The 27,245-nt window shown below is 35.5% G+C and overlaps 1 protein-coding gene across 2 annotated transcripts in view; it reads right to left on the minus strand.

Moving 5' to 3' along the window:
• The window catches only part of LOC135325000 (AP-3 complex subunit beta-1-like), a 150,383-nt gene that overhangs the window by 59,536 nt on the left and 63,602 nt on the right, over positions 1-27,245 (minus strand). For both annotated transcript variants that reach the window (XM_064502274.1, XM_064502275.1), the window contains exons 12-18: positions 26,658-26,720; positions 25,591-25,723; positions 20,259-20,368; positions 10,190-10,366; positions 4,506-4,692; positions 3,436-3,566; positions 1,032-1,143 (exon numbers count right to left, since the gene is read on the minus strand). In XM_064502274.1, the coding sequence (XP_064358344.1) occupies positions 1,032-1,143; positions 3,436-3,566; positions 4,506-4,692; positions 10,190-10,366; positions 20,259-20,368; positions 25,591-25,723; positions 26,658-26,720 (913 nt within the window). The remainder of the gene's footprint in view (positions 1-1,031; positions 1,144-3,435; positions 3,567-4,505; positions 4,693-10,189; positions 10,367-20,258; positions 20,369-25,590; positions 25,724-26,657; positions 26,721-27,245) is intronic.

Here is a 27,245-nt window from a genome sequence, read left to right on the forward strand (position 1 = left end):
CTGATTTAAACAAATTATGCATCCTCTAATTAATCCTATAGTTACAAAATGTTAAAATATCTGAAGTGAATATATTCTTGCTTCAAAGATCATTAATTTCTATGATACAATTGTTAAGCACTTTTTTTCTTCTACTTATTTCCTCAGTTTGGGAGCAAGAGGGAAGAAGCTCCGCATTCAGATTTGAAAGTCTCTCTTCTCCATTCAACAAGATGCTGCCAACTCTTTTAGGTCTGTAATGCTAAACACTGCCTGTGTCTAAACTCTGGACCTGGTAGTCCTCCGCTGCTCTAAAGTTTAGAAAGGGCCAATGAGAATCTTGTTCTTCACCACATCGAAACAATCTCAGGAAACCATCTATCTAGCATTAAGTGAGAGACTGGTCAGGAGTTCCTTAGGTCACTTATTTTGATAGGCTGCTGCCAGTTATCTTCTCCATCATTACCCCAATAATAATAAACAGACAACACTGTGTAGAAATCCAGAGTAAAACTGTAACACAGTCACAGTTTACTAAAAATTCATGAAATACACAGTTAACTAAGTCTGGCCATTTGTCAACTTAGCAACACATGTTATCAAAATAGTACTTCAACAACAGCAAATTCCAAAAAAAGTTCAAGATTATGATTCCCATCAATTAAGACTGTAGGCATTCTTCCCTCAAAATGTTAGGTGCATTTAGATTTAGTTGGAGTTACAAACCCTCATTACTTCTACCAGACAAAAAGCTGGATGAAAATAGCATGCCAGCTATTTTAACTAGGAAATGAAGCAAATTCTAATTCATTTAATGAACATACAGGCTATATTTGTACAATTATCAGATATTACACATTTGCAGTGAATTTAACTTTCCCCCAAGTTCCTTATTTTATACATACTTTACGAGTGTGTGTGTGTGTGTGTGTGTGTGTGAATTCTTTTTAGATATATATATATTTTTTAATGACTCCAGCTCTTATAGCAACCAGCTCTGACAATGTATTAAGTTGTCTATGCTACATGTAAGTTACTTTCCCAAAACCTACCTGTTGCACTGGTGCTGGCAGATTCATCTTCCTCCTCTTCTGATTCAGAGTAAAACTTTTCAGTAGGTTTCTCTTTCTTTGTCTTACCTAGAAATACAGTCCATTCTTTTGCCTGTAAATAAATTTTAACTTCAGTTTACTTTTACAGCCAGCAATATAAAAACAGACACACACTGTGGCAAAGAAAAACTCCTGCAGTAGTAGCATTAGGCATTTTCTAAATAAATTTTCTAAGCAAGATAAGACAAACTATTAAACTTCCTATTATTTTACACAATTAAGAAGTTTCGTACATACCTATAAAAGGTGAGATATGTCTATCAGGGAGGCTGGAAGAAGATTCACTAAAGGTGGACTAAAAGCATCAGTAACCGTAAATAAATTTCTATGCCAAAGAACCTGAAGTCTGAGAGCTATATCTCTGGATCCAGCTCAGTTTAGCCTATGATTGGACTGAAGGCAACGAAGGGTAAATACAGCTAGTCACCACCTTTATCATCCCAAATTTAAGGCAAAAACATTGGTGGATCCAGTGGACAGCAGAAGTTCCAGTATGCACAGGGCAATTATATTTCACTTCATTTGCAATTTCCAAAGCGAGAATAATTCTCACAACCAAGAGAAGACCAGAACACTGCAGTACGCTGGCCAGACTCCCCCGCCCTTTCCTTTAGCCTACTGCAGAAGAAGAGGCAACGAACTTGGACAGACCAGAAAAAAAAAAAAAAACAAGTAGGCAGACAACGATATCAACAGACTGATACAGGTCTGCCTCAGTGAGGGCCGTGATCTGGAATATGACTTTTGAAAGAGCCCTAACAATGTGCTTGAGTGGTGTATGGCTCTTCCTGGTCTCTTCCTAGACACCAAAAGCTGTCAAAGCGTTGCCATTTTCTACCTAGCAATTATTATTTAGAAAGCAGAGATTCCTTTGGATACGAATGTCGATTTGATACTGGATTGCAGCTTAACAACTCAGGTTCACTCATATACATTGTATACGCACATACAGCATTACAGAAACCACAAAATTAATGACAGTGAGGCACTCTGCAAAGGGAAATATTTTGACAAAAAACCTTGGGAAAGGATTTTCCTATTTGTTTTGAGGTTTAAATGGCTGGGGGGAGATGTCTCCTTTTATGTTGCAGACAGATGTTATTCCATTTGATCAATTTCCTGCAACTCCAGCAAGAAAAAACATCAGTAATAATTTTTATTTTATGGAAGAAGGTGGCTCCACACCTTCTTTCATGCAACCCCTTCATTTATAATACTGCCCAGAGCTGATCGCCTTCAGATTTTCCTTATATAAGCTTCCGGAATTCTGTACACAAATATCTTTTTTCCTGAAATGCATATAAGAAGGTAAGCAAGTAATATTAACCTACTAAGGAGAAATGCCTATTCTACCACATCATTCTATTTACTGGCCTCTACAAGTATCATCTGGTTTTTTTTTTTTATTTTCTCCACCCATTCTCTTCGTACCACCTTAACTGCAAATTACTTGGCGTGCAAAGTCATGTGGAAGCTGCTCATGACAAGGACCACGCTCTTTTTTGGTTATACCTGTTACAACAGCATATCTCTGGTAGTATCATCATCACAGTATATTATACATTATATTATCACTGTATATTATACATATATACATTTGAACTTCTGTTATGGTTCAATAGCTTTCACCTACTTTTATGAGGACTCTGGTACCCGATGCATAAATCGCAGCTGCCGTACCAGGACACAACTCTGCCGCAGAGTTTGCAACCCAGTAACAAGAAGCTCTCCACAGGTAGGAGACTGGCCCCGCCACACCCACAAATGGCTATAGCGCCCTAACAGCTGCCATTTGCTTTCTATAAGAACTTCGCAAATTCTGTTCCAACAATCTGAAACGCCAGACCTGCTCTCTTCTGAACTTTACGCTTTGAGACATAAATGATTGTTTCCCCTGTTGCTGCCTTTTCTTTATATTACCAATTTTCTTTTCTTTAAACCTGGATTTGATTAAGCATCGGTGCACTAACAAACCTCTGCTCACCTCCTACTTTGATCTTGCAGCAACTCTCATCATTAACAGCAATTAACCTACCGCTGCACAGCCAATAAGAGAGTCATGGTCCCAAAAGTGAGATGGAGGGGAAGAAGCCCATTTAAGCTATGACCAAAGTAGAGGCAGCTTACAGTTGATCCACTTAAAATCTGCAAGACAGCTACTGTTTCTTCTCATTAAGGTGTTCCTTTCCCAGCGCAGGCCGAAACGAGCTGAACAGAGGACGTTCACAGGCACCAACGTTTTCCAGTATAAAGCAAGTCTAGAACTTGAAGACTTACATTTTAATATAATACTACACACCTACGAGTGCCTTGAGGAAAGTTACTTTCCGTGATGTCAACCTACCGCCTCCGCGGCTTCGACGTTGCGCAGGGCCGGGTCGGGCGCCACCTCTGGCCAGTCACACAGCTCCAGGTAGCCGGCGGCTTTAGCGTTCAGCGTGTGCGACAAGGTGCCGAGCTGGAAATGATCCCGAGCTATTAAAAAAAGGGGGGAGGGGAGGGATAGACCACAAAGAGCAATCTTAATCAGGGCTAAAGGTAATTGGCATTATATTACCTCAAATGTCATGGAATAAATATAAACTAGGAAGCTCTTCATAGGTCAAAAAACTGATTTCAGTCCATAGATTACAATAATCTCCCCCATAATGGTCAATAAAAAAGCTAATCAGTCAGTGTGTTTAGAGGTGTTGCTCTGAAATGTAGCTTCTCTAAAAATTACTTTACTGTGAATATTAAGAATGACAGCACAGTTAAACAATCCATATACATGTCTTGGCACAAACACATCCAGAATTTTAATGGTTTTTCTTCAAAATGGACCTGCTTTTAGAGCTTCAAAACTAGGATTAAGTAAGTACAAAAATTAAAATTGCAAAGCATCATAGTAACAGGGCATTTTTAATTGAGATAACCTGATAATCTTTTAATCTGAGAAGACAGACAGGAGTTCTTATTTTTAAAAAGACAGAGAAAATGCACAAGGAAAATACTCACTTTGGAAAAAAATAATAAAAATCTAATCTATTGAGATTCAGTTTATTTCAGATTGATAAAGCATTTACAATAGTCACATTAACAATCTTCTCTTAAAGTCTAGTTACAAGACTAATGCTGTTCTAAACAAAAGTGTATTTTTTCCTTGAAAGCCAACCCTGGTGTTATTCGAACCAAATTTAAAATTAACATGAACAGAAATTGATCAGTTTGTGCGGGATTATCATCAGATAAATGCAACGTGCGTACAACATCCAGACCTCGCGCACTGGAAAGCGAGTGAGCGCAGCGAGGACCCTTGCATATTAATCACCTGTGTTTGCTAAGTGACACAATTGGTGAGCATGTTTGAAACATAATATGCTGCCACATTCCTTTACACAAGGAATGTTTACCAAACGATTTTGGTGGTTGTACCTTTAAAAGGAGACTCGAGCAATGGGGCAGGTTTCTGTGCCAGAAATATTTTTTTGGCATATTTGCTTAAAGCTCCACTCTTCTCGTTCGGAACAATAAGCTGCCTAATAAATCTTGTACGGTCTCTGATGTCGTAGCTTTGATCATACTTGCCGAGATTTAATACGTACTGGGTAAGCAATTTTGTCTGTGGAAAAAAACAGGACAAGAACAGAATACAAGTTATTTATGATTATTGATAACTCTGGATAAACATATTTAAAGAGGTAATAAAAATGAATGGTTATGTCAAACAAATGTTGTTCCACAGGGAATATGCATTTCTAAAGCTGCAAATGGAATTCTGAAGCCAAAGCACATGTCCTCTTCTGTACTGGGGAGGTGAATGCTGAGTACTGAGAAGCAGCCATGTGCTAGATTATTAAACTGCTGAAGTGGAAAGAAAGGCATCATTAAAAAAATAATCATATATGGCAAACCCGCTGAAGGGTCTACGTGAGGATAATGAATGTGGAAATACAACTAAAAACATGGCACTCAAAACTTAATCGGAAAAATATGCAGGACATCAAAACATCAGAGGGTATTAGGGGGCTGGCAAACTGCTTCTGCTGAGGTGTGTTTTATGAAGAGATACTGTCCCTGGCATAAGCAGTGTCTGCACTCTGACTGCACTCAGTTACTTTATCCTGAATTATGACCCATTAAAGCAGACACATGAATCACTGAACTGGATTACTGCAAATTATTTGCAGTGCATTTAGCTGTTACTTTTTCATAAAAGCAAGCTGCTGATGCCCTCTAAAAACCAGGATAAAAGACTTCTTCCATTTTTTTTCTTGGAGCTTAAAGCCTCCGGTAATATCGGTCATTTATTTATTTATGTAAGAGAGCAACTTATATTATCACAGCTTTTTACAGCATAATAGGATTTCCTAATTTCATGTCTGAGAATATTAACATGTATTAAATAATTTTAATAATTCAGTTTAATTCTTAACATCCAAGGGAGGAAAAAAAAACAAGTGACTTTCTGATACCTTAGAAATGCAGTAAACAGAACAATAATGCTGAACAGACTTGTATCCATTAAACAGATTTGAAAGAAGTATGCTGTTTTGCCCATATTGACATTTTCCAAGCAAATAGGAAGAAGAATAAAAATCATCTGATGTAACAAGAAAGTATATTTTTAGTGTACCAACTCAGAATGGATGAGTAACACAGGGTTAAAAATGCATTGCCAAGGAGGATTTTTTTTTTCTTTATACCAACCATCTTTCAGGCATTCTTCCCCCCCCCCCATCAACTTTGCTTGCTAATTGTGCTAGGTTATGAAAATAACACAGTTTCAATTATGTGAATATCTAAGAAATTCAGTCAATTCTGTATTGTAAAATTTGCTAAAGAAAAGTCCAGTTTAATAATTTCCACCTTGATGATGCAAGTTAGAGCTTTTCTATCAATGTAAAAATACTTTTTCAGAATATTTTGATTGCTGTAAATGAAATACATCGTAAACAAAAAAAAAAAGGTTTTAATTTTAACTGCCTATGATGCAATGTATGCAAACATTTCACAGAAAGCCCTATGGTACCAAACATTTGAAGAAATTGGTCATATAACATTTGAATAATGGTAAAAGTACAGTTAAAAAAAACCTGCCAGTGAAACACTTCTTTTCCTTAATTCTTTTTTCTCTCTGCTATCCAAAGACAGTTCTATGAAAAGATATTTTTTCTGCAAGGTACTGCCTTAGCTCTGGGAAAGGGAAAAACTTTCCTACACATATTCTGTAGCTTAGTGGCAGCTATTTCTCTATCAAGGTATACAATTTTAAACAACTACATCAGACAGAATATATGTAATCTGCACTCATGCAGGGCTTACACTATTTTATCTAAATGGAAGTGGAAAGCTAGCATAGATTAAACAAAACCAGGGACACTTCCAGCAGCCTTTGCTATCACTGCTCTGTAAAGCAAAACAAGCCTCCTTCATGTCATGGCAGAAGCCTCTGCAGAACCGATCACAGGACACAGTGATGGTTCCTGGCAAATCGCTATTGGGAGGGGAGAAAGTTAAGGGCCTTGCTGTCAAGGTAGGCACTTTTTCCATGAGTATGGATGGAATGAGATGAGAGGTGATCCTGAAAGGCTGCATTTTCCTTAATGGGTTCATCCTCTCCACATCCCCCTCTCTTCCTCTTCCTTCTCCTCTCCCCTGAAATATTTTTTCCATATCCTCTAATAAAAATATAAAGAAACAACAAATTCTTATGGGACAATGTTTCATATCTACAAGAAGTTTCCTTTCAAGTACCACAAATAGCATAAATAGTTTTCATGAAAACAACAAGAAAATGCTATTTTTTTTCCTGTCTTATGGCAATGCACCCAAACAATTGGAGAAGCTTTTCTACATGGAAGTAGCTAATAGAAACAATTAATTTTAATTAAAACCAAAAAATAAATTAATGAATACACATCACTTTTGCCAGCAAAGGAATATCCATAAGAAGCTGAAAATTATTTGACCAAGCAAGTTAATTTGGCGAAATATGACAGAGTCTGCACACAATGGCTACTTCATAGCACAGTAAGACAAAGTAGTGTTATATACAGTTATAGTACATACAATATCAAATGCCATCGTCGCTTGTTATCTGGACATGCTCATTACACAGGCATAATGTCTCTTTTATCCCACATTGCTACCATCTATAACGGTTCTTTGTACCTTTTGGATAGGCTAATGTGAGAAGTATACTTCAAGTCACCCTTCAGTAACATTTCTAGAACCTTCTTGTGGCAGCAGTCCTATCTAAAAATCTAACGTGTATCCTATATTAGCAGCAATTAGCTTTTTGGTAGATCACCATTTGAACAGCACTAATAAAAATCTCAAAGGATGAGGTTCTACAGTGGAACGGAAACAGCTATCTATCCTTTCTTTGACATCATTAGCTTGCAGTAATTGATTCTTTAGATATTTAGTTACTTTTGACAAGAATATTGAGCTACACTACATTTGAGAGAATATTAGCTCCAAGCAGTTCTAGTATACATGCGTTCTCCAGTGTGACTTCTACTACGTTACACAATAGAAACACCTTAAACCTCTTTTTTCCTTCCTGCCTAATGCAAAACCACAGTTCAGGCAACTAGATGTGTTTTCTGCAAAACCGTTTCTCTCTAATGCATGCATCTTAGACAGCTATCTAGCATATTCATAAGCATGTTTATTGAACACCCTAGACAACTGTAAGAAAATCTGTTCTTACTCGCTATCTATGCAAACAGCATAGAACCTGAAGCTCTTCCTTAAATTATAATCAGTCTTTGAAAATTCATGGGGTGATCAGAGGACTAAAAGAAAGAATATTATTGAAAACTTAGAAAAATCCTGAATCTTAAAAGTATTCCCAAGAATCTGTTGCATTAAGTATTTGAACATATGCCTAAGAAAATTAATGGCAAAATCAAATAAGATATTCTGTGGAAAGTGAAAAAAATAAAAAGTTTTATTTCCTCTAGAATTTTGTGCTTTTCTCTAAACTTGTAACAGAAGAGTTTTACTTGCTGCCTTTCCCTCACTTGGGGAAAGAATACTATTTTTTTTCTTTCTTTGTTTTTGAGCCTCTATGCTATCCCACCACTACTTTTTAAATAAAGTGACACTGTATCTTTGAGATTTTCACAACTCCACTGACTTTTGATGAAACTGCAAAGGATTCAAACAACCAAAAAAAATTGTGTGGGGGAGCAGAATGTAGAAGCAGAAAACAGGGATGGAGGACAGATAGCCAGACTGACAACTGCGCAGCCAGATGTAGAAGCCTTGTTTCCAAGTCTGAGCATTAGGATGAAAAGTAGGTGGACTTCTTAGAAATTCCAGATCACTCCAGAAAGAAATGTTTTAATACTGAGTGGGTAGAGAAGAGTCTTATTTCTGGGAATAAGGATGTACATATAGGAAGAATGTTGCCAGGGTAAGATCCTAAAGGCAAAACTTCACACCCTAGTTTGGAGAGAGCTTTGAATCAAGTCAGATCATCAACCTACTCCAGTAGAATTTTGTATACGAATAGCTTGATTAGTTGAGAAGACAACTTATCCCTCACTAAACTAAAATTATTGCCAAAAGAAAAGCACCCTTCCATGAAATTCATCACATAGCAAGTACCTCAGAGGACACGGTTCCTTCAGCTTTATCTGTGCATTTTTTGTATCCAAGGATATGGAACACTTTCAATGACTATTTAAACTGTATCAAGATCATGTGAAAGTGAAAAAAGATCGCAGAAACTATGATCTCCTTTTAAGCCAAGGAATTCTGGCCATCTGGTACAGTTAGTAGAATATTACTTAATGGGCCAATATGAGACTACGCAGATAATCAAACCAGTCTTTCCTTAGCTCCGTTAGCATCTTCATTAAGATGAGCACTGACAGGAAGAGGAAGTAGTCACCTTTTGTTGTTGCCCCATTTTAGACTGCATGAGCAAAAGACAGGCAGTTTCTTGTCTGAATGAATGCCAAGGCAGTTCACCTCCTACGTGCCCTATAGCATATAGTCTCACTGATCCAGATACCACACAGAAAAACTATCAAGTCTGTAGTTGGAACCACCTATCAAGGAAAGAGAAGACACCACAACTGTAGTTGTGCAGGTGCAAGATCCAGTGCTGCCCAGCCTGTTGTAAAATAGAAAGGCCTCACAGTCCAGAAAAGTGTATGCATCTCAGACAGTATTTTCATTCTACATTTAGGAAAATATTTTTGATTTTACAACCTTTTACAGTAATTTTTCACTCTAATTCCAAATATTAGTGTCAAAATGCTATATTCCATAGCTGTAGAGTGACAGAGTTCACAGAGCTGTCATTGAGATGAATGAAGCAGTTGGCACCTCTCACAGCTATTGCTTTTGGCTGCCTGGAGATTCTGGCAGGTCTAAGTTCATCTTTTTGTATTATCTGACATTTTTAAGATTATCACTATAGAGGACCAAAAACCACTATCTTCACAAGGCAAAGTGAAATAATAAGAAATATAGGAAAAAGGAAAGCAGTCACTATCTTTAAGATGAGCACTGATGGAAAGACATAAAGAGGCCTTTTGATGGCTTCTCCTTTTAGATACTCTGAGCAAAACACAAGCAAGTTCTTGTTCAAATGAACAGCAAGACAACCCATCTCCCACACTGCCCGCAGTATAAGCACATGGTCAGTCATTCCGACTCAGACACCACACCAAGAATCTGCATCATCAGCAGACTGTATTAGACTGCTAGAAGTGGCTAACAAAGATCCAAAAGGACAGCAGTCTGCTGAAAATTCTGCTTTTTATTCCAGACAACAGTAAATCAGTTTGAGAACCACCAATCTCTTCTACTTATGTGAATAAAAAAAATTTTAAAAAAAGAGATTTTCTCAATAAAGAGACTGAAAAAAGTGGTCTCATCAATACATTCATATTTACAATTCAGCACATATCCAAAAACTCCTGATTAGATTTAATCTCTTGGATTTCTTAAAAACTTAAGTTCAGGGTTTTTTGGTAGAACAATGTGAACAAGCTTAAGTAATTTATATAAAAGAAATTGCCACTGGTCCATACAGAATGCACAGAGACTACCGTGACTGTAAAAACATATGTATGTGTATTTAACATTAGCCTTACCTGCTTTGAGTTTGTTAAATAGAGTTTTGCTCCCAAATTTAAGATCTGCAACTTTACAAGGTCATCTTCATTAGTGAAACTCTTGGCTGTCTTTCTCAAAACATCAGGTGCAATCTTTGGAACTCGTTCACAGTACTCCCCAATGAGCCAGAGAATGCTTGCCCTTGCCACTGGCACCTGAGGAAATATTAAACGCTGTAAGTGAATATATTCACAAAGACTTTTCGTGTACTTGTACATGTATGTGTTCCGTAACAAATTAAACGAAATATTATTTAAACACAATTGCCATGCAAGTTATGAAGACCCAAACTAAATATTATCCATCACACCTACTGTGGTAGACACAGTGTACCTACATGTGTAAGATGCAGATCCTGTCTCCACCCCCCCCCCCCCCCCCCCAAAAAAAAGAAACAAAAAACATTCCAAGTTGTGGGGAAAAAGAGAGCAGAATGAAAACAGAGATACAAAGATGCAATCTGTTCCTGTTCACAGTACAAGCTGGTGGCAGTTGGGAAGAGAATCCAAGTCTCTGAGATGGGCTGGAGTTCTTGCCACCAGATCATGTTAAACACCATGTTGAAACACAACACCTTCTGTGACAGATATTAATACAGAAATGGTTGCCAACAATATAGCTTCCTCAGCTCCTGCCCATCTATTTAAAAAGCAGAAGTTCTTTAAAGATGATTGCCAGCTTTCTTTCATTTTTATTTAAAGTTTTTTGGCAGTGAGGTTCATATTTTTGCAAACGTCCAAGACAAGCTGAACACAGAATTTGAGAGACAAGAGCTCAAAATTATTTTTTCCAATTTTTGAGTTGGATTTAAGAGGTTTTTTTGTACCCTCCCTTAATTAAAACCCTGACTAGAAACTTGAAACAGGTCTTATTCTTTTGGTGCTACTCAACTGTTTCACAAAATAACTGAAGTAGCATTTGTTAGATGAACTTGCAGTGCATAGCGTAAGCACAATACTGCCCCAGTCAGAGGAAAAGCAGAATGAAACATCACAGAAGGAAGCGAAGCTCAGGCTCCATGCAGAATTGGGCTACAAGTAGTCGGGAGTCAGATGAAGAAGCACACACATACTCTTCTCAAAGGCAGGTTATCCTATATCCTACACAATGGACGAATTAGAAATTGCATCTATGCTCCAAGATACACTGTTTGCCTTCCTCTCAAGGAAGGAGTAAAGTATATGATGAGAAAATTCTTCTGGGTAGAAGCATGTCTGAGAGCACCACAGTCCTTTAGACATAACAGAAGTTTTATATAGACTCTTGATCAACATATTTTGAAATATTATTATGGAAAAAAACCCTGAATGTTCTCTCCTGAAAAATAATTGACTGTAGTTTGAGAAAGAAATGTCAAAGGAAAGACTCCAACTTTAACTGAAATTTAGAGTAATTTTTTGCTGCACTTTTTTCAAAGAAAAAAAAAAATTTGTACTAACACCTTCCATCACTATAATATACAGTGATTTTTTTAAATAAGCTCATATTTAAGTCAGTGAGAATTCTGCCTCAGGTAAAAATCACAGCAATGGGCAAGTTCGAGAAATTCAGCCTTGTGGTTCTCAAAACACTAATTCTTACCATCCTATCTGTATGTTTTAATATCTTTTCCAGCATGTCAATAATTCATATCTGAATATATATGCGACAGAATTACAATGGGAAACAACACTGGAAAACAACTGTTAAGCATCCTATCTTGCATACTTTTAAAATGTGGAAGTAATGCTTTTATATCTATTTGTATATCTTTTTTTTATATCTATAAAAGGTAACAAGTGCAAGTAAACCACCAACATGCAAGATAGCACTTCCCAAACTATGGTCCACAATCCCTAGTAAATAGCCCACTGAATTAAAGAAGTGATGACTATGTTCACAAGAAATTTAATGATAAACAATGTTCTATTGCTCCAAAAAGTTTGGAAACAGCATTGAATAAAGTCAGCCTAACAATATTTTTGCTCTATGCTTTACACTGTTGCAAATACACATGCCAAACAAGCACATGCCAAACAAATGTGTCATGGGGAAAGCAAAGTATTAACTCTACTAGAAGAGAAGGCAAATAGATCATGGAAAGACAGAATTTCCATAATAATAATAATACACCTCAAGATAAATGTCAAAACCAAACACTGAAAAATATTTAACACAGATAATGAGACTGCCAAAACACAGAGATATAACATACATAAATACATATAAATTCTGATCAGATATAGATAATTTTTTTTCTTCAGTATTCACAAAAAGCATTTAAATGGTCTTGGAAATTATAGGATGAGAGAAGGGAACATGCTACTGAGCAACTGCTAAATGTAAAAAGTTTAAACACAGTTAGAAAATGTTCCTCTGCAATACAGTGAGACTGATGCCATTACTGTACACTGATTTCAGAAGGGAAAGAGGTTATTTCTAATGTTCCAAAGGTTACACTGCATTAAGACCTCACTCCCAATCCATTATTTTAAATTGGGCTAAAGAATAGTAATTGAGTGGTACATTAAATTTTCCAGTATTGGAGCAGTTCAAGTTGCCTGCTGTACAGATAGGTACTTCTAAATAAGAATATATGGGCAACTTCAGATTTCAGTTATGCTAGATTTATTTTTCTTAAATATTTCATTATAGACTTGTTAAAAAATTAGAATTCTACAAGAGATCATGAACTAAACCAGTTTAGGTAACAGCTTACTAGAAACATGCTTTATCCTATTAGTATCTTTTTATAAATCAAATATAGCTTACAGGGCAGACCAATTTCAAAAATAGTATTAATTATCAATAACAAACTTCAATCTTGTACTTCTCCTAGTTAAATCCAGGCCTACACTTTACAAATACAATGAAATATTTAAAGGCACACTGTTTTATTCTTTCAAGTCTTTCCCATTATATTATGTTGCTCTTACAGTAATAAAATTTATTTTTAGAATTCAAAATAAACCAGAACAAAGCTTAAATTTGAAAAATGGTGAGAACAGAAGAGATGAAATATCTCATGAGACTCTCCCTTTTAACCAGGTGGTTAGCTTACTATGTAAATACTGTATATATTAAACACAGTTTTGTGCAAGAAGAATCAATATCAATTAAAGACTTTTTGAATCAAACCCTGAGTAGAAGCCATTTTAATGAAAAGTATATGTGGAACTGATGAACCCAACATTTCCGTGTCACTGGATTCGTTTGGGGTCAAAATCACATAATATTTTCAGATTTCTTTTTCCTCTGTTTAAGTCTCCCAGTCCTCAACCATGTAATATCAAGTGCACAATCTGGCTGCCATTGTTTCCAGGGCATTCAAAACAGCAAACAAGAAACGAAGGCACTTCTAGACCTTCACTGCCTTTTCCAGTATAGCATAAGTAGGGACCTTGAATTGACAAAAATGCAGGAAATAATACTTTCATTATGCAGCCCTGCTCTGCATTATCCTCAAAGGCAAACAGGATTGTAAATTACTTTGCCTGATGTTTTGTTCTATATGCCCTGAGCAAGTGGTTAAGTGCACTTTTCAAGCCTTAGTACCAGAAGGCAGTTTCTACTGCCATTTTAACCCATTACCTGTCCGGAGAGGAGGAGGGGAGGAAAAAAAAGAAAAAAAAGAAAAAAGAAAAAAAAAGAAAAAAGAAAAAAAAGAAAAAAGAAAAAAAAAGAAAAAAGAAAAAAAAGAAAAAAGAAAAAAAAGAAAAAAGAAAAAAAAAGAAAAAAGAAAAAAAGAAAAAAGAAAAAAAAGAAAAAAGAAAAAAAAAGAAAAAAGAAAAAAAAAGAAAAAAGAAAAAAAAAGAAAAAAGAAAAAAAAAGAAAAAAGAAAAAAGAAAAAAGAAAAAAGAAAAAAAGAAGGCGCAAAGCAAAAGGAAAAAATAGCCCATCCCTCTTCCCCCTAAATAAGATCCTGGTTGCTCACTGGAGTCAGAGAAAGACACCTGCAAAGATTTTACAGGTCACTTTACAAGCATCACAATCCAAAAGCTATTCTACTTCAGCTCTAACCTTATTAGACACTACACCACACCAAAGTAAATCTTAAAATCATCAATGCTGGTTATCTACTTTTGTCATGAAAAGACTAAGTAGATACTCAAACAAATAAAAAATTAGATCTAATTTTCTACATTCACATCTATCAACTTTTAAATTTTACTTGGAATCAAAAACAAGGAAAGGGATGTTAGTGATGTGAAGTGTCAGACTGTCAGCAAGAAGGAAAGGCACACAGGAAAGGAGTAAAAGACAAGTGTTGCTTTTTGTTTTCAAATGGTAAAACCTTTCAAGGACTCCTCCATTATTTGAACATCCACACATAAAATTTCTTTAAAAAAGGATCTCTACTGATGACTGCCCCCTCCTATATAGTGTTCTCTTTTTTTCTCTGTGCTTTATTCAACCTAAATACTTGCTTCAAATTCAGCATACAGTGTCTGTGGGTACAATGTCCCAAAGGCCACATTTTCAAAAAAGAAAGCAGCTTCTCCATTATATTGATATTAGAGCAAGTAAATAAATGATCAAATTAAGAGAAACACTCATTAAAGCTTTATATCTAAAGATTTAAAGATGCATTATTAAAGCATATCCTAGAAGAGAAAAAAAACGTGGCTAGAATCTGAAGCCTGCAGAACTGAAATACATACGAACTATAAAGCTCATACTCTGTGACACCTTCCCAAAATTGACAGAAAGGAGAACATAATTAAAGAAAGCAAAGTGTCTCTGCTAGGAGGCCATATCAGAAAACTAGCAAAAAGCAGGATCTACATAAAAATAGTTAAGAGGATCTTACATTTGTTATTGTTGGATGAACAGATAGAGGAATGAGTGTCAAAAACTCCTAATCACCTAGTCTAGTGACAAGAATCCCAACCAAAACCTCACTTCCTCGGTAATTAATAGTTTTTAATTGCTTCCAGTGATGTGTTTTTTTTCCAGGTATTAATCTCTCCAAATTTAAGTGCATCTATTTTATTCTCCTTCTAAACTTGCAACTCCTTATTCTGTCTTAATCATTTAAAAGTGCTCCTCTTCATCTCTAAATTAGACAGCGCTTCAGACTTAGCTCATATTCTCGTATTCCAGAAGGAAATAGAAATATCTCTGTAAGGAAAAAAGAGGACATCAAAGTTCGCCAGCCAGCAAAAGAAAAAACTAGCTTATTAGTGCTATGCGAGATAAGACGAGAAAAATCATACCAGAATTACAAAATTCCCATCACTCAGAAAACAATCACTGCAGGGTACAAGGTATCATCATAAATTATTTTTCTAAAAACAACAGGGAGAAACTAATTTGGAGCTGCAGTAGGCTTACTGCCGCTTGTTTATTTGAGGAAATGCACAAACATAGACCAGCATCGAGACATTCCGACTCAGAGCTAATTCTTGTTAGGCTGATTGAGCTTCACTCATTCCTAAAATGAATCAAGGTAAATCAAATAAGGCATACTTCAAATCTAAACAAAAGTGTCTCATGTTAATCCAGTTTAATCAAGCTAGTCTAACCAATCCACTTTAAAACTGCAAGTTTTTGCGGGTTGACAAACTGTGGACCATAGGTGTTCCGAAAGAGAGAATTTCTTATGAATTCATATAGCATCAAACATTGATGCTGAAGACATCATGTGCAACTGTAATACAACCAATCCAAACACGAAAACTAACAGCAGTTCTGTACTAGTATTCTAGAAGTAAATCAAATTTAGTTGCTGCTTGTAAAGTATTCCTGCACCTTTTTAAGCATTTATGCTTTTATTAAAACTGGATGGATCAGGCCAATAAGAAATATCATTGTCCCAAAATATACTTTTGGATATCTAAGATCTTGTTTGTGAGGGTGCAGGAAGATCAAGACCAAACTATTCTGAAACTCTCTCCTGTCATTACCTTTCTAGAAGTGCATGTACCATATGACACACATCTGATGAGCTCATCAATATCTTTGAAAAACCAATCGTTCAAGTGGTAGAAAGGCATTCTCATGAATTAAAAAAGAGGACTAGAAAAAACAGAAAAATGGTTACAATGAAAAGCAATTATCAGAAGTCCCACAGGGATCTGTAGAAGAAAACATGCTGCTCAACAGATTTGCAAATAGCCTACAAGAGGGCTATCTAGTGAGGAGACTAAACTTTACTGATACAAAATTATTCAGAGTAATCAAAACTAAAAGAGAGCATGAACAGTTGAAGGCAACTTATTAACGATACTTAAGAATTAAGCAGAAGTGATATAGATAGAGTTCATACACTAATACTAGAACTTCAGAAAAACAACTCTACATATAGTGATGGACTCAGGACTATTTCTGGGGAAAGATATCCTGGAATCATGAACAATTCTACAATTCTCTGGAAATATAATTCAACGTTTAGCAGAAGTTAAAAGGCAAACAACACTAGGAAAGCAAGACAAATAATACAAAACAAATAATATCATTACATCAGTGCACAAAATTTCTGTACTTAGAGCAGTCGCAGTATGAAAGAGAAGTATCAAAAAAGATACAGAGAAGGGGGACAGGATGATCAGAGATACAAAACATAAGGAGAGATTAACCAGACTAGGGTTTTTAGATTATCCACATGATGATGTGGATAGCGACATCAAGCTTTCAGTCAGAATCTGCAAAAGTACGTTGGAGAAGTATCACAATGAACTTGCTCTTCTCTTTTACTCTCTCCCTAGAGCACCAGTTACTGGCCACAGCTGAAGATGCTCCTGTTCTATTACAAGGACTTTTAGACTGAGCCAGTATCATTCTTCTCTAAACACCCCTTTTCTATAATTTTTTAATTCCTGCCACTCTAAAAAGCATACAGACAAAACTAAGCTTCCCTCAGAGTGAACACCTAGCACAGACTAGCACTGCTTAGATTTCTGGCTCTCAGTTTACTAAGTCATTAAATGGTAAATATACAAGAGTATATTAACTTGACATATTAGCAGTCAGAACAGGAACATTTTGTATGGGTTTTAAAAAGCAGAGATTTAAACAGACCCAATTATTCTCTTGATTAATATCTTCAGAACACTAACAGACTATTTTTCAGTTACAGCTATTGAAGTGCATGGAAGAAAGGAGCTAGCTCAAGCTGTTCTACATAAAGATCTAGGTACTCAAACACCATTAAAAAACCCCCCAAAACCATAGATCTTTGCCTGGGCACACCCAAAGTAAAAGTTTAGATATACAAACTACAACAAAAAGGAAAGTAGAAAAAAAGCACTGGTTTTGGGTGCATACTAGATGTCAATTAAAGGGCAAACAGATGGACACTTACTACAGAACTTAACTTAAGGAGTATCATAGCATAGGCTAAAAGAGCTCTGTAGTTTTTAATCAAACCTCCTAACTTTTCATTTATTACTTATAGCTGGTCAGATATATCTAGCTTATTTATCCATCCTGTCATTTCTGAAGATCTTCCACAAGAATGAGTAAATTTCAGATTGGATGACCTGAAAGAAACATTGCTATGAAAGATTATTTTTCCTTTAATCCAGGGTCAGCTAAGCACTTCTTCACTGAAAATGACAATCTCAGCCTAACACAAGTGAAATTTGTAACAACATGAATGCAACAAATTCAGGAAACAACCCAAAATACCATTCCATCTGTTTTACAGCCCCTAAAATAAACGAAATCAGTAGGAGTTCACCACCTACCTAAACTAAAACATGGTAGAACAATCAAAAACTGATTTTCACCTTGATTAAATGTTTTTCTATTTAATTTTATTTAATTCCAATCATTTTTTCTGCCAGGTTTTATACAGTATTAAATTCAATTCAATTCTAAGAAGGAGCAAAGTATTTATCTGCCCTCAGGTTACTTTTAAGCTCAGTTAAGATCATATCTTATCATCTGGATAGGGTCCTGGGCAACGTGCCCTCTGCTTGAGCAGGGGGTTTGGACAAGACACATACATGCATGTAAGTATACTTATATATGTAATAAGGCTCAGGAAGCCTTGCTTTATTTCTTATAGTAGACAAAGCTGAGGCAACCGTGTTATGTCAGTTCACAACCACTCTTGCCAGTGAGCTAAATTTTTAAAATACACATGCAGATCTTGGATATTCCAAGAAGTCTTTATTAAATGACTAGATTTCAAGCTTATATTTTAGGTAATTATACGATCCAAATATATTTTCCTTAAACATATGTAAAAATATGTTTATCCTTTTCAGAAGTGTCTGAAGGAATATATCCATTTTCAAACATAAGGGGTGCAAAATATTTCAGGAGAATTATTTAAATATGACATATTCAAATAACAAACATGGACTTCCAAATCTGTCCTTTAATCCAAAACCCCAAACATAATGAGGAACAATTATGAAGAGAAGAATGAGGACATTTCTAGAAGCTACTATTCAAAAATTACAGGGAATAACTGTAAACCAAGATGTACAACGATCTTCCTGGAAAGCTTATGGAATCACTGTGACTGCCCCCTTCTTGAATAAGAAGCTGAGCTAAGATTCAGATTTAGTTTTTTACCTTATTCCTGTGACTGTTCAACTCTACAAACTGTTCTCCCACTATCTACTGCCTTTATCCTATGCAACCTCATTACTGCAGAATGTTAGCATGGCACAGTATGGCGCTGTGTCTTATTTTTCTCCTCCTGCAAATTTAAAGGGGGTTTATTTCTTTTCCAAAAACCCCTGTATTTAAAACTTGAAATACTGTCTCAGAAGAATTCACTGTATGAAATAAATGTTAGCTACAAAACTCTTCCAAATGTTAAATAGGATATTTGTGTTTTAAAATGCCTATTTCCTATTGTATAATAAATATATGGAAGTAAAATGACAAACTTATTTGGTGAGGTGCCAGAAGACATATATAATAAGATTATATACAATTCATGAGATTATAATTATTAATCAAAATATTACAATCTTTGTTCTGAAATCACAGGTGATTATTATAAAATAGGCAATGCTCATTTGATAAGTAATTAGCAGCACTACCTTTCCTGCATTGCCTTAGAACCTCCTTAGATTCTTGCATATGAACAATCCAGTAGAATTACATTTTCTTGACATCAATTATCAAGTTTGACCACCTGTTCTTAAACCCCCTTTTTAATGGCCAAAGATAGATTTGTTTAAGCTATTCAGAAAGCATGGACTATTCTTCCCTCTTAATATCCAAACTTTCCCAAATTCAACTATGGAAAATAGAAGATTCAACAATTTAGAAGCTACTTTACTCCATCATCAATAAATGTGATCAATTATTTCAAACTGAACAGTCCTTTTTAGAGCATTTATAGCTGTCTATTCGTGACATCAAATTCTGTCACCTTTGGGGTATAAGGCAACAAGTAACTAAGTCCTCGGCACTACACTATAATTTAGAACACAACACTACGTGTTTTATCAATAACTTAAACTGTGAGGAGAATTTGGGTAGTAAATACTGACATATCTAAACTTCAATTTAATCTAAGGGTGGATAATAGACAATAACCCAAATTTTAATGTTAAATGTCACAGAATTTTAAATATCCAGAAGATAAAAGTGTGACAAAAAGCACTGTAACAAGTCCACAGTAGTGTATTTGGTACCAGGGGAGGAAGGTAATGTGGTCTGGTGGAGAGGGAAAAAGATTAAAGATAATAATAATTAAAAAAAAAAAAAGCATCCACATCATCCACATCAGGAAGACAGTTGAAAATCCTTAAGTTTAGAGCTGCTTTCTTTGTATTTTCATTTCAACTTACCATTCCTTGTGCTAAAGATTAAACCTCCATTTCATCTTGGCCTAATGGTACTAGAAAATACACAATGTTTCCAGTTATCTCTTTCAAAATAACTTCCCAGATGTGAGACATAAATTGATCCCATCTGATAGCTTCTACTTCCTCTTCCATGAAAACAATATTTTATAAAAAGTCAAAAATAAAAACTTATATTCTACTTCTTTAACATATCCATTCCTTAATATATTTCATTTATGGTCCAAATTCAATGGAGATAGTGTAATTTTTATCAGTCATCAAGGAGAACAAGGAACTGTGCACAAATACTCACTGTTATGTTATCCAAGAGTTTGGCCATATGTTTAATAATTTCACCATGATGTGCTGGCTGAGTTTGCAGCAATTTCTTAATGACAACGACACTTTCAGCAACTACAATTTCTGTTTAAGACAAAAAACCCTCAAATTATTGCTCTTAAAAGCATTTATGCAAAAGAAAGTCATAAGTAATATTGTAAAATGTTATCAGTTTTCAAAATATGCTTTGCAGAACTGAATTCTACTTACAAAGATGTAAACTACTTTATTAAGTAATAAATGTTCAGCCTCTGGATACAAGTTACGAGCAGCAAAAAGAGGACAAAGAAATGTTCTAAATATAAAAATATCATCTTATCATGTACATTTTGAAATTGTTCTGGTAAAATTGCTCTTTCTATTTTTGCTTTTCAAAATATCAGTATTTTTGCAGAATAACAATCTGTTTGGCATCATTAAAATTATGCAGGGTCATAAATAATTTGGTATCTGCATTATAAGTGCAAACACCTGTTTAATTTTCAATCAAATACACACTGTTAAAAGTGTCAGCTTATTCATAAACAAGAGAAATAGCTAAGCATTTTCTTTGCACTTTTTCACCTTCTAAAGGGTCTCTCTCAGGTCCGTAACCTAACTTCTAGTACATTCAAATGAGGCTTCTAAATAGGCAAGCTGTTGTAAGATTTATGTCAAAGTCATGCATTGGAGTGCTTAACTACTGTAACAAGTAACATTCACAGTCTGATCAACTTGTATGAAATGTATAATTTTTGAAGCTGAAAAAAAAACCCACTGGTGCAGAGGTAAGCTTCTATGCAAGAACAAACTCCTGCTGTAAGGAAAGATGAAGGAAAGTCAAACATGGCCAAGACAGAAATCAAAACAAAAGAAGACTGTAAGAGTTCACCATAATTTTAATTTTCATTTCTACTATGAAAACGGAATCACTATTTCTCCTAAACTATAAATGCTGAAAATAAAGAAAAAGTGCATCTACTTTTCCTCAAGCATCACATAAGTATTCTTATATTTGAAGAGTTAGTCTGACACATAGAACATTCAGTTGCAATTCATTCAGTAATCAAGCAAGCTAATGTTTCAGAAGGAGGGCATGAGGGAAGAAATCTCTAAAATCTTTATTGTGTTTTTTAGAAAGTAAACTTCTTAATGGAGAATTTCTGTTTAAAAGCTGCAAGTATGTGCCATTATGCCTTAAGCCTCTGAAGAGCTTAAGCTTTAGCTTGTAGCTTTCTGTGTCATCCTTTATTTGACATGACATCTCAGTCATTTCTCTAGACTAATTTTTTGAAGCAAGGTTAAAATTGTATAATTAGAGAGAGAAAATCAATTTCATAATATATCTACTTCATATATCCCAAGGACTTACACAATCCTACAGACCAGTTTTATTTTGACAGTGTTGTGTCCGCTTTCTTATTTCCAGTTATTAAAATAAGAAGAAAATTCTCAATTTTTAAAAATGACAACCTGGAATATTTGGAGCAGGGAACACTGGGATGATAACTTCTCTCACTGAAGGCTCTGCAATACTACTTAACAGGCAGAGTGGCTAAGCAAAATAAAACAGAACCCAAAAGACTGAGGTGGTCATGTAGTTGTCATTAAAAACACTTCCTGACATTGTAGAACTGACCATGACAAACCGAGGTGCAGAGTATGAAGTATCGCCATAGAATTACTTTAATGCAATCTGTTGGAGCAAATTTGAAGAACTGAATCAGAACTGTAAGCAAGTACACTAGCACGATCCCTTTCACATGAGTCTAGATTCCAAATAAGAAAGTACACACAAAAGCACATCAATACCTATAAACGGAATGTTACACACAGCTAGTTTTCTTTTACTTCATTCTAATAGTAATTCTAGTAGATAGGTAGTTACTTAAGGGGTATTAACAGTTCAAGTAATTTTAGAACCTACCAAATTTGCATAGATTGTTAGGGAAAAAAGTGTTTTAATTATTTGTCGTACAATCATTTTTACATTCTCTATTATTCATAAGCTTTGTGCAACTTTTAACAGAAAAAAAAAATCATCTGAGAAAAACCTACAAGATCTCTAGTATATGCACTCCAGACAGACAAAAGAGACTTCCTATAATCCCAGCTGTCTCTTATATCTAAAATGACTTCTATGCCATCTTAGCATGGCCAGCAGTCAGTTCAAATTATTGAGGCAATTGCTTAAAAGAAATACATCAGTCAAATGCCAAATGTTACAAAAATAACTTTTCTTTCTGTGCTTCCTTCAGCAGATGAGGAAGGAAAACAATTCTCAGCCCTCAACATAAACAAGGCTGGGGAAGAGGGGAATTGCTCTTGAAATTTTATTTGCACTTTTAAGAGTGCTTTTTTTTTATAGTCAACTTTCTCTTATTCAGGGAAACTGGAGCCTAAAAACATAAAAAAAACCCAAACAAACAAACAAAAAAACCCATAAATCACAGAAGCTCCACACCACATACAGGAACTAGAAAGTTCAATGATGAGGCACCCAAAGAGCTCTGTGAAGAGTTAATCCCAGCTGGACCTGACTGACTCCTCAAGAGACAGTTATGTGCAACTACACTCTGCCTCTCAGCACCCAAGTTACAGAAAGACTACTGGCACATGTTCCACCCCAGATCCATCGTACGCTTGAATACTGGCTTGCATCTTCAATAAAGGCCTTTCTAGAAGAGCACAGAATGGGAATTGTGATTTTGCCACCAGCTACTTCTTCAAGATTCTGTTTTGATTTGATAGAATTAGTTTGGTTGCCTCTTCTGGGTACTCCACCGAATTCCCCATAATAACAAAACAGTGCAGAGAAGTCTTGGTCGACTCCGCTTCCAGTGACCTTAGAACCGCTGAAATTATCAACCTGGCCTTTGTGCTACACAAAGGCAGCAAAACTGCTTCCAGACTTGGAACAACTCTGGAAGAAGTAGCACTGCAAACAAAGACATCTCTCAACCATAACATTAGTTGCATCCCTTGAAGATGAAAGTTGGAAGAATGCAGGACCAAACATGGACTTACCACAACTCTATTCTACCCAGACAGATTTCTCTTTATATAAACCAAATCTCCTTTTTTCTCTATCCCATCTCCAAAACTCTTCAAGTTCAGAAAACTGTAAGTAGTGGTAATTTCCTACCTCCTGAGTAAAGGTACCATGTAAATTATGCCTTCCTGCTCTTTCCTTGAAAAGAATCAGAAAGACACTGCAGCTACGGTAAGGTAATTTGACAGCTGCCAGGTTTGAAAGATCCGAAATGTATCCTTTGCAGTCTCAAAAATTGTAAGCACAAGAAGATACTTGTAAGATTTGTAAAATACAATAAAATACATCTTTTAGGATCTTTAGAAGCATTTACTAGACAGTTACTTACAACTGGCCGAGAAAACTTCAGAAAACTAACCTTATTCAAACAGACCTTTATATAGGCATGCATAGGTACATAAAATTACAGAGAGGGAATTACTTTGAAAGAAAGACTAAGTTGAGAAGCTGTAAGAAAAGCATTTTCTTTTATCTCAGTTCCTGATCAGCAAAAAGAAAAATGAAGCAAGAAAACAGTAAGAAGGATTATTATACAACTAATTCAGTATTCTAAAGTGATGGTTTAATTATCCTATCCTATCTCTATGGAAAAATGGGGACATCGTACCATGCTGAAAGGAGCCTACTGACCTAGAGGAAGATTGCTAGTAAAATTAAGTGGAATCAAGAGCAAACTTTCAAGCTATTATTTTTAATATGCTCATTACTGACTGCAGTACAAAACAAAACAAAAAAACACCCAAAGGCTTGTTGCAGAAATAGCCTTACAAACAAAGTTGGAAGATACTTTAAACACAGTGGAGGACCAGAAAAGCAAAAAGGGACCAGAAGGTCTGTAGTAATAGAAAATTAAAGTTACATAGCTTAAAATCCACCAAACTATACACTGCCATTTCAGAAAAGTTTCTTATACAAGTTGATGGGGGGGAGAATAAGGACTCACAGTTTATAAATAACAAAATAAGAGAAAGATCTGGGTGTATCACTGGGTCACAGGAGGATTACACCCTACCAAAGTGGTGTCCTTGTTAAAGACATTCTTAGTATTACCAGTACTATTTGCAGTAGATATGGAGAGGATAATGCTGCTTTACAAAGCTTAGGGTAGATCTCCTCTAGTGTTTTCTGTACAATTCTGATCAGGCGTTCTTCCCTCCCCTCCCCTCCCCTCCTTCCCCCCCCCCCCCCCCAAAAGAAAAAATTGAATTGGAAATGCTACTGGAGCAATAAAGAAATGGAAGTCATCATACAAAAAAAAAAAAAACACAATGTTGACTCAAGCTAATCAACAAAACTGAAGTTAGAGGATATTTATAACAAGGAATATAAACACACTAGTAGGGTAAAAAACCCCAAGTGCTATGGGGAGAAGACCTGTAAGCTAAGGAAGTACTACTTAACAAGCAAATGTGTGTACAGTAGATATGTGTACAGTAGATATAAGTACATTTATCTTGGAAATCAGAGTAATATTTCTAACCATACAAGGAACAAGTTTTTACTATAGCTTTCCAGTATGAATAGGAGAGTCAAGAACGTTGGCTAATTTTAAGACTTCTGTTTGAGAACTTTACAAAATCTGGTCACCATCAGTAAAACAAATGGACATAAATTCAAAATATTAAGATCTGTGTTTTAACATTTGGGATAATATTACATGCTGCTCCTCCTTCCTGACTTTATTCTGTTTGATTACATCTGTTTTTCTTCTCATGATTTACCATATTCATGTAGACCGGACATTTTATAATCTTTTGATTCTCCTATTGACTTCCTTCTGCGTAATATTTATTGCTAACTAGTAGGGATATACAATATTATCAGATAGTCGTTTACAGTGCTGCTATATACTATTTGGCCTTATCTGCTCCTTGTTGTGTTCTTTATTAACTTCCAACTCAATTTCACCATATAAAAATAACGTAAGGCTAGATTACAAGATTAAGCTAAATTAGGGGCTGTTTATCCTAAAACTATTTAATTTTTTTTCCAGTTAGGCATTGATACACATGAAAAAAGCCATTCCAAGCTTTCAGCACCCTCTACAGGCTAACTGTTTTGATACAACTAAATATATATCAGCAAGATTTCTACTAGTATTCTCTACGATAACCACAAAACCATAATATTGTAATTATAGGGATTTTAAGAAAAAAAACAAACAGGTAAAAACATCATTGCAGGCCACATGGAGTTAATCTCTGTACCAAATGAGAAAATAAGCAACCATTGATTATGAGAGCATTTCCAAGTGCTTCAAACTTTTTTAGCTTACCATCCCTGTTGGACAGCAAACATACTAGGCCGTTAAGGCATGTGTCAGTCACTTCGGTGATGTTCGTTGCACATCTGCCTATAGCCTGAATTGTAGCTGCAGCAAACTGCTTATCTTGGCTTTTCACATAAGTCTGAGGAAAACAGGATTTTCATTAGTCAATACAGTAGTCCTGTCAACGAAAGACTTACCACATTATCCTCATAAGTGTACCATACAATAAATTGAATTTAGAAAGCTACACTATACATTAGAACTTATACTTTTTTTATTTTTCACTTCATTTTTGCTTTTAGAAGACATTTTCTTGACAGCCTTAGTCACCAATGGCCATAGGAACCTCTGATTTCAAGAGAGCTTGGGACAGGGGGCAATTACCCAAAAACAGCAATTAGTTTGAGTGCAAGGTTGAAGGAGTTTATGAGTTCTCTCCTCAGGGAGGTTTCACTTCATTTAACCAGAAGCATCTGTGAAACTATGAATAACCTACCTGCCTGAGAATGGCACCTTTCAGAGAAATCCAGCCAGAGAACTGAAGCAATGAAAATAGGTGTCATAGGCAAAGAGGAAGCAAAGAAGGACAAACACTGTTTCGCCATATAGGCAGAACATCTTGCTGATGCATATACAGGTATTAGAGAAAATATGGCAGATAATACTATTTTATCCATCAAATGACTTGCAGAAAAGTGGTCTGGCAATAAATGCTAATCAGCAAATATTGCTAGAATTAAGACACTACCTTCCAGTGTCTTAAAGTGTGACTCAAGTTGGTAGGATTTGTTTTAAAGAAATTGGAACAGCTTGAGGTTTTTTCCCCTCACTTTCTTGCAGCTGGAAGGAGAATTAAAACAAAACATTGAAACTTCTTTTCAAACATAAAAAGCTCCATTATCCATTATGATATGAAGACTGCTTCACACTTCTATTCAGAGAACACTGGACCACCTGGAAAAGACTTTAACTGGAAAAATTTAAGACTTTAAGAGTCTAGATGAAATACTCAACGACTGCAGTTGGCCAGTAGAAAGCATTTTATGTAAGAAGAATACATTTTCTCCACAAACCTGAAATTCTCGTAGCAGAGTTGATATGTTGGCTTCATTTGCTAAATTTGTCAAGATTTCAAGCTACAAGAAAAAAAAGTATTTTACTAAAAGTTAAAATAAAACATTAGAAACAGTACCATATATACCACTTATTATTGTGCATAAGTAAAAGATAATACTATTAGAAATACCACTTAGCATTTAATAGATATAGCAGATTTTAGTATAAACTGATGGTAGCATCACATTTACAAGGAATATTCTCCAGGCAAGTAAATGCAGGGTTTCAAAACAGTACTCTTAAGATTCATTGACGCATTTTCTATGAGCTGTAGTTTTACAGTGTTGTGTTCCTTTTTGAATGGACTTGAAATACTTCTGGCAGGATGGTTTCCAATGTGATACATATAGGGACGGCATAGCCTAGAAAGCCATGTGACACAGTAAGAAGAAATAATGGAAAGCGTAACAGCAGCTGGGGAGATGTAAATGAAATCTCCATAACATTCGGAGGAACTGTGATAAAGGATCTTTAAACCAGGAAACAGTTTAAATCAGAAACAGTTGCTTCTGTGAAATGGTTTAGCTCTTAATCAACACCAACAG

Source organism: Dromaius novaehollandiae, chromosome Z (assembly GCF_036370855.1).
Source record: "Dromaius novaehollandiae isolate bDroNov1 chromosome Z, bDroNov1.hap1, whole genome shotgun sequence".
In the NCBI taxonomy this organism is placed as follows: Eukaryota; Metazoa; Chordata; class Aves; order Casuariiformes; family Dromaiidae; genus Dromaius; species Dromaius novaehollandiae.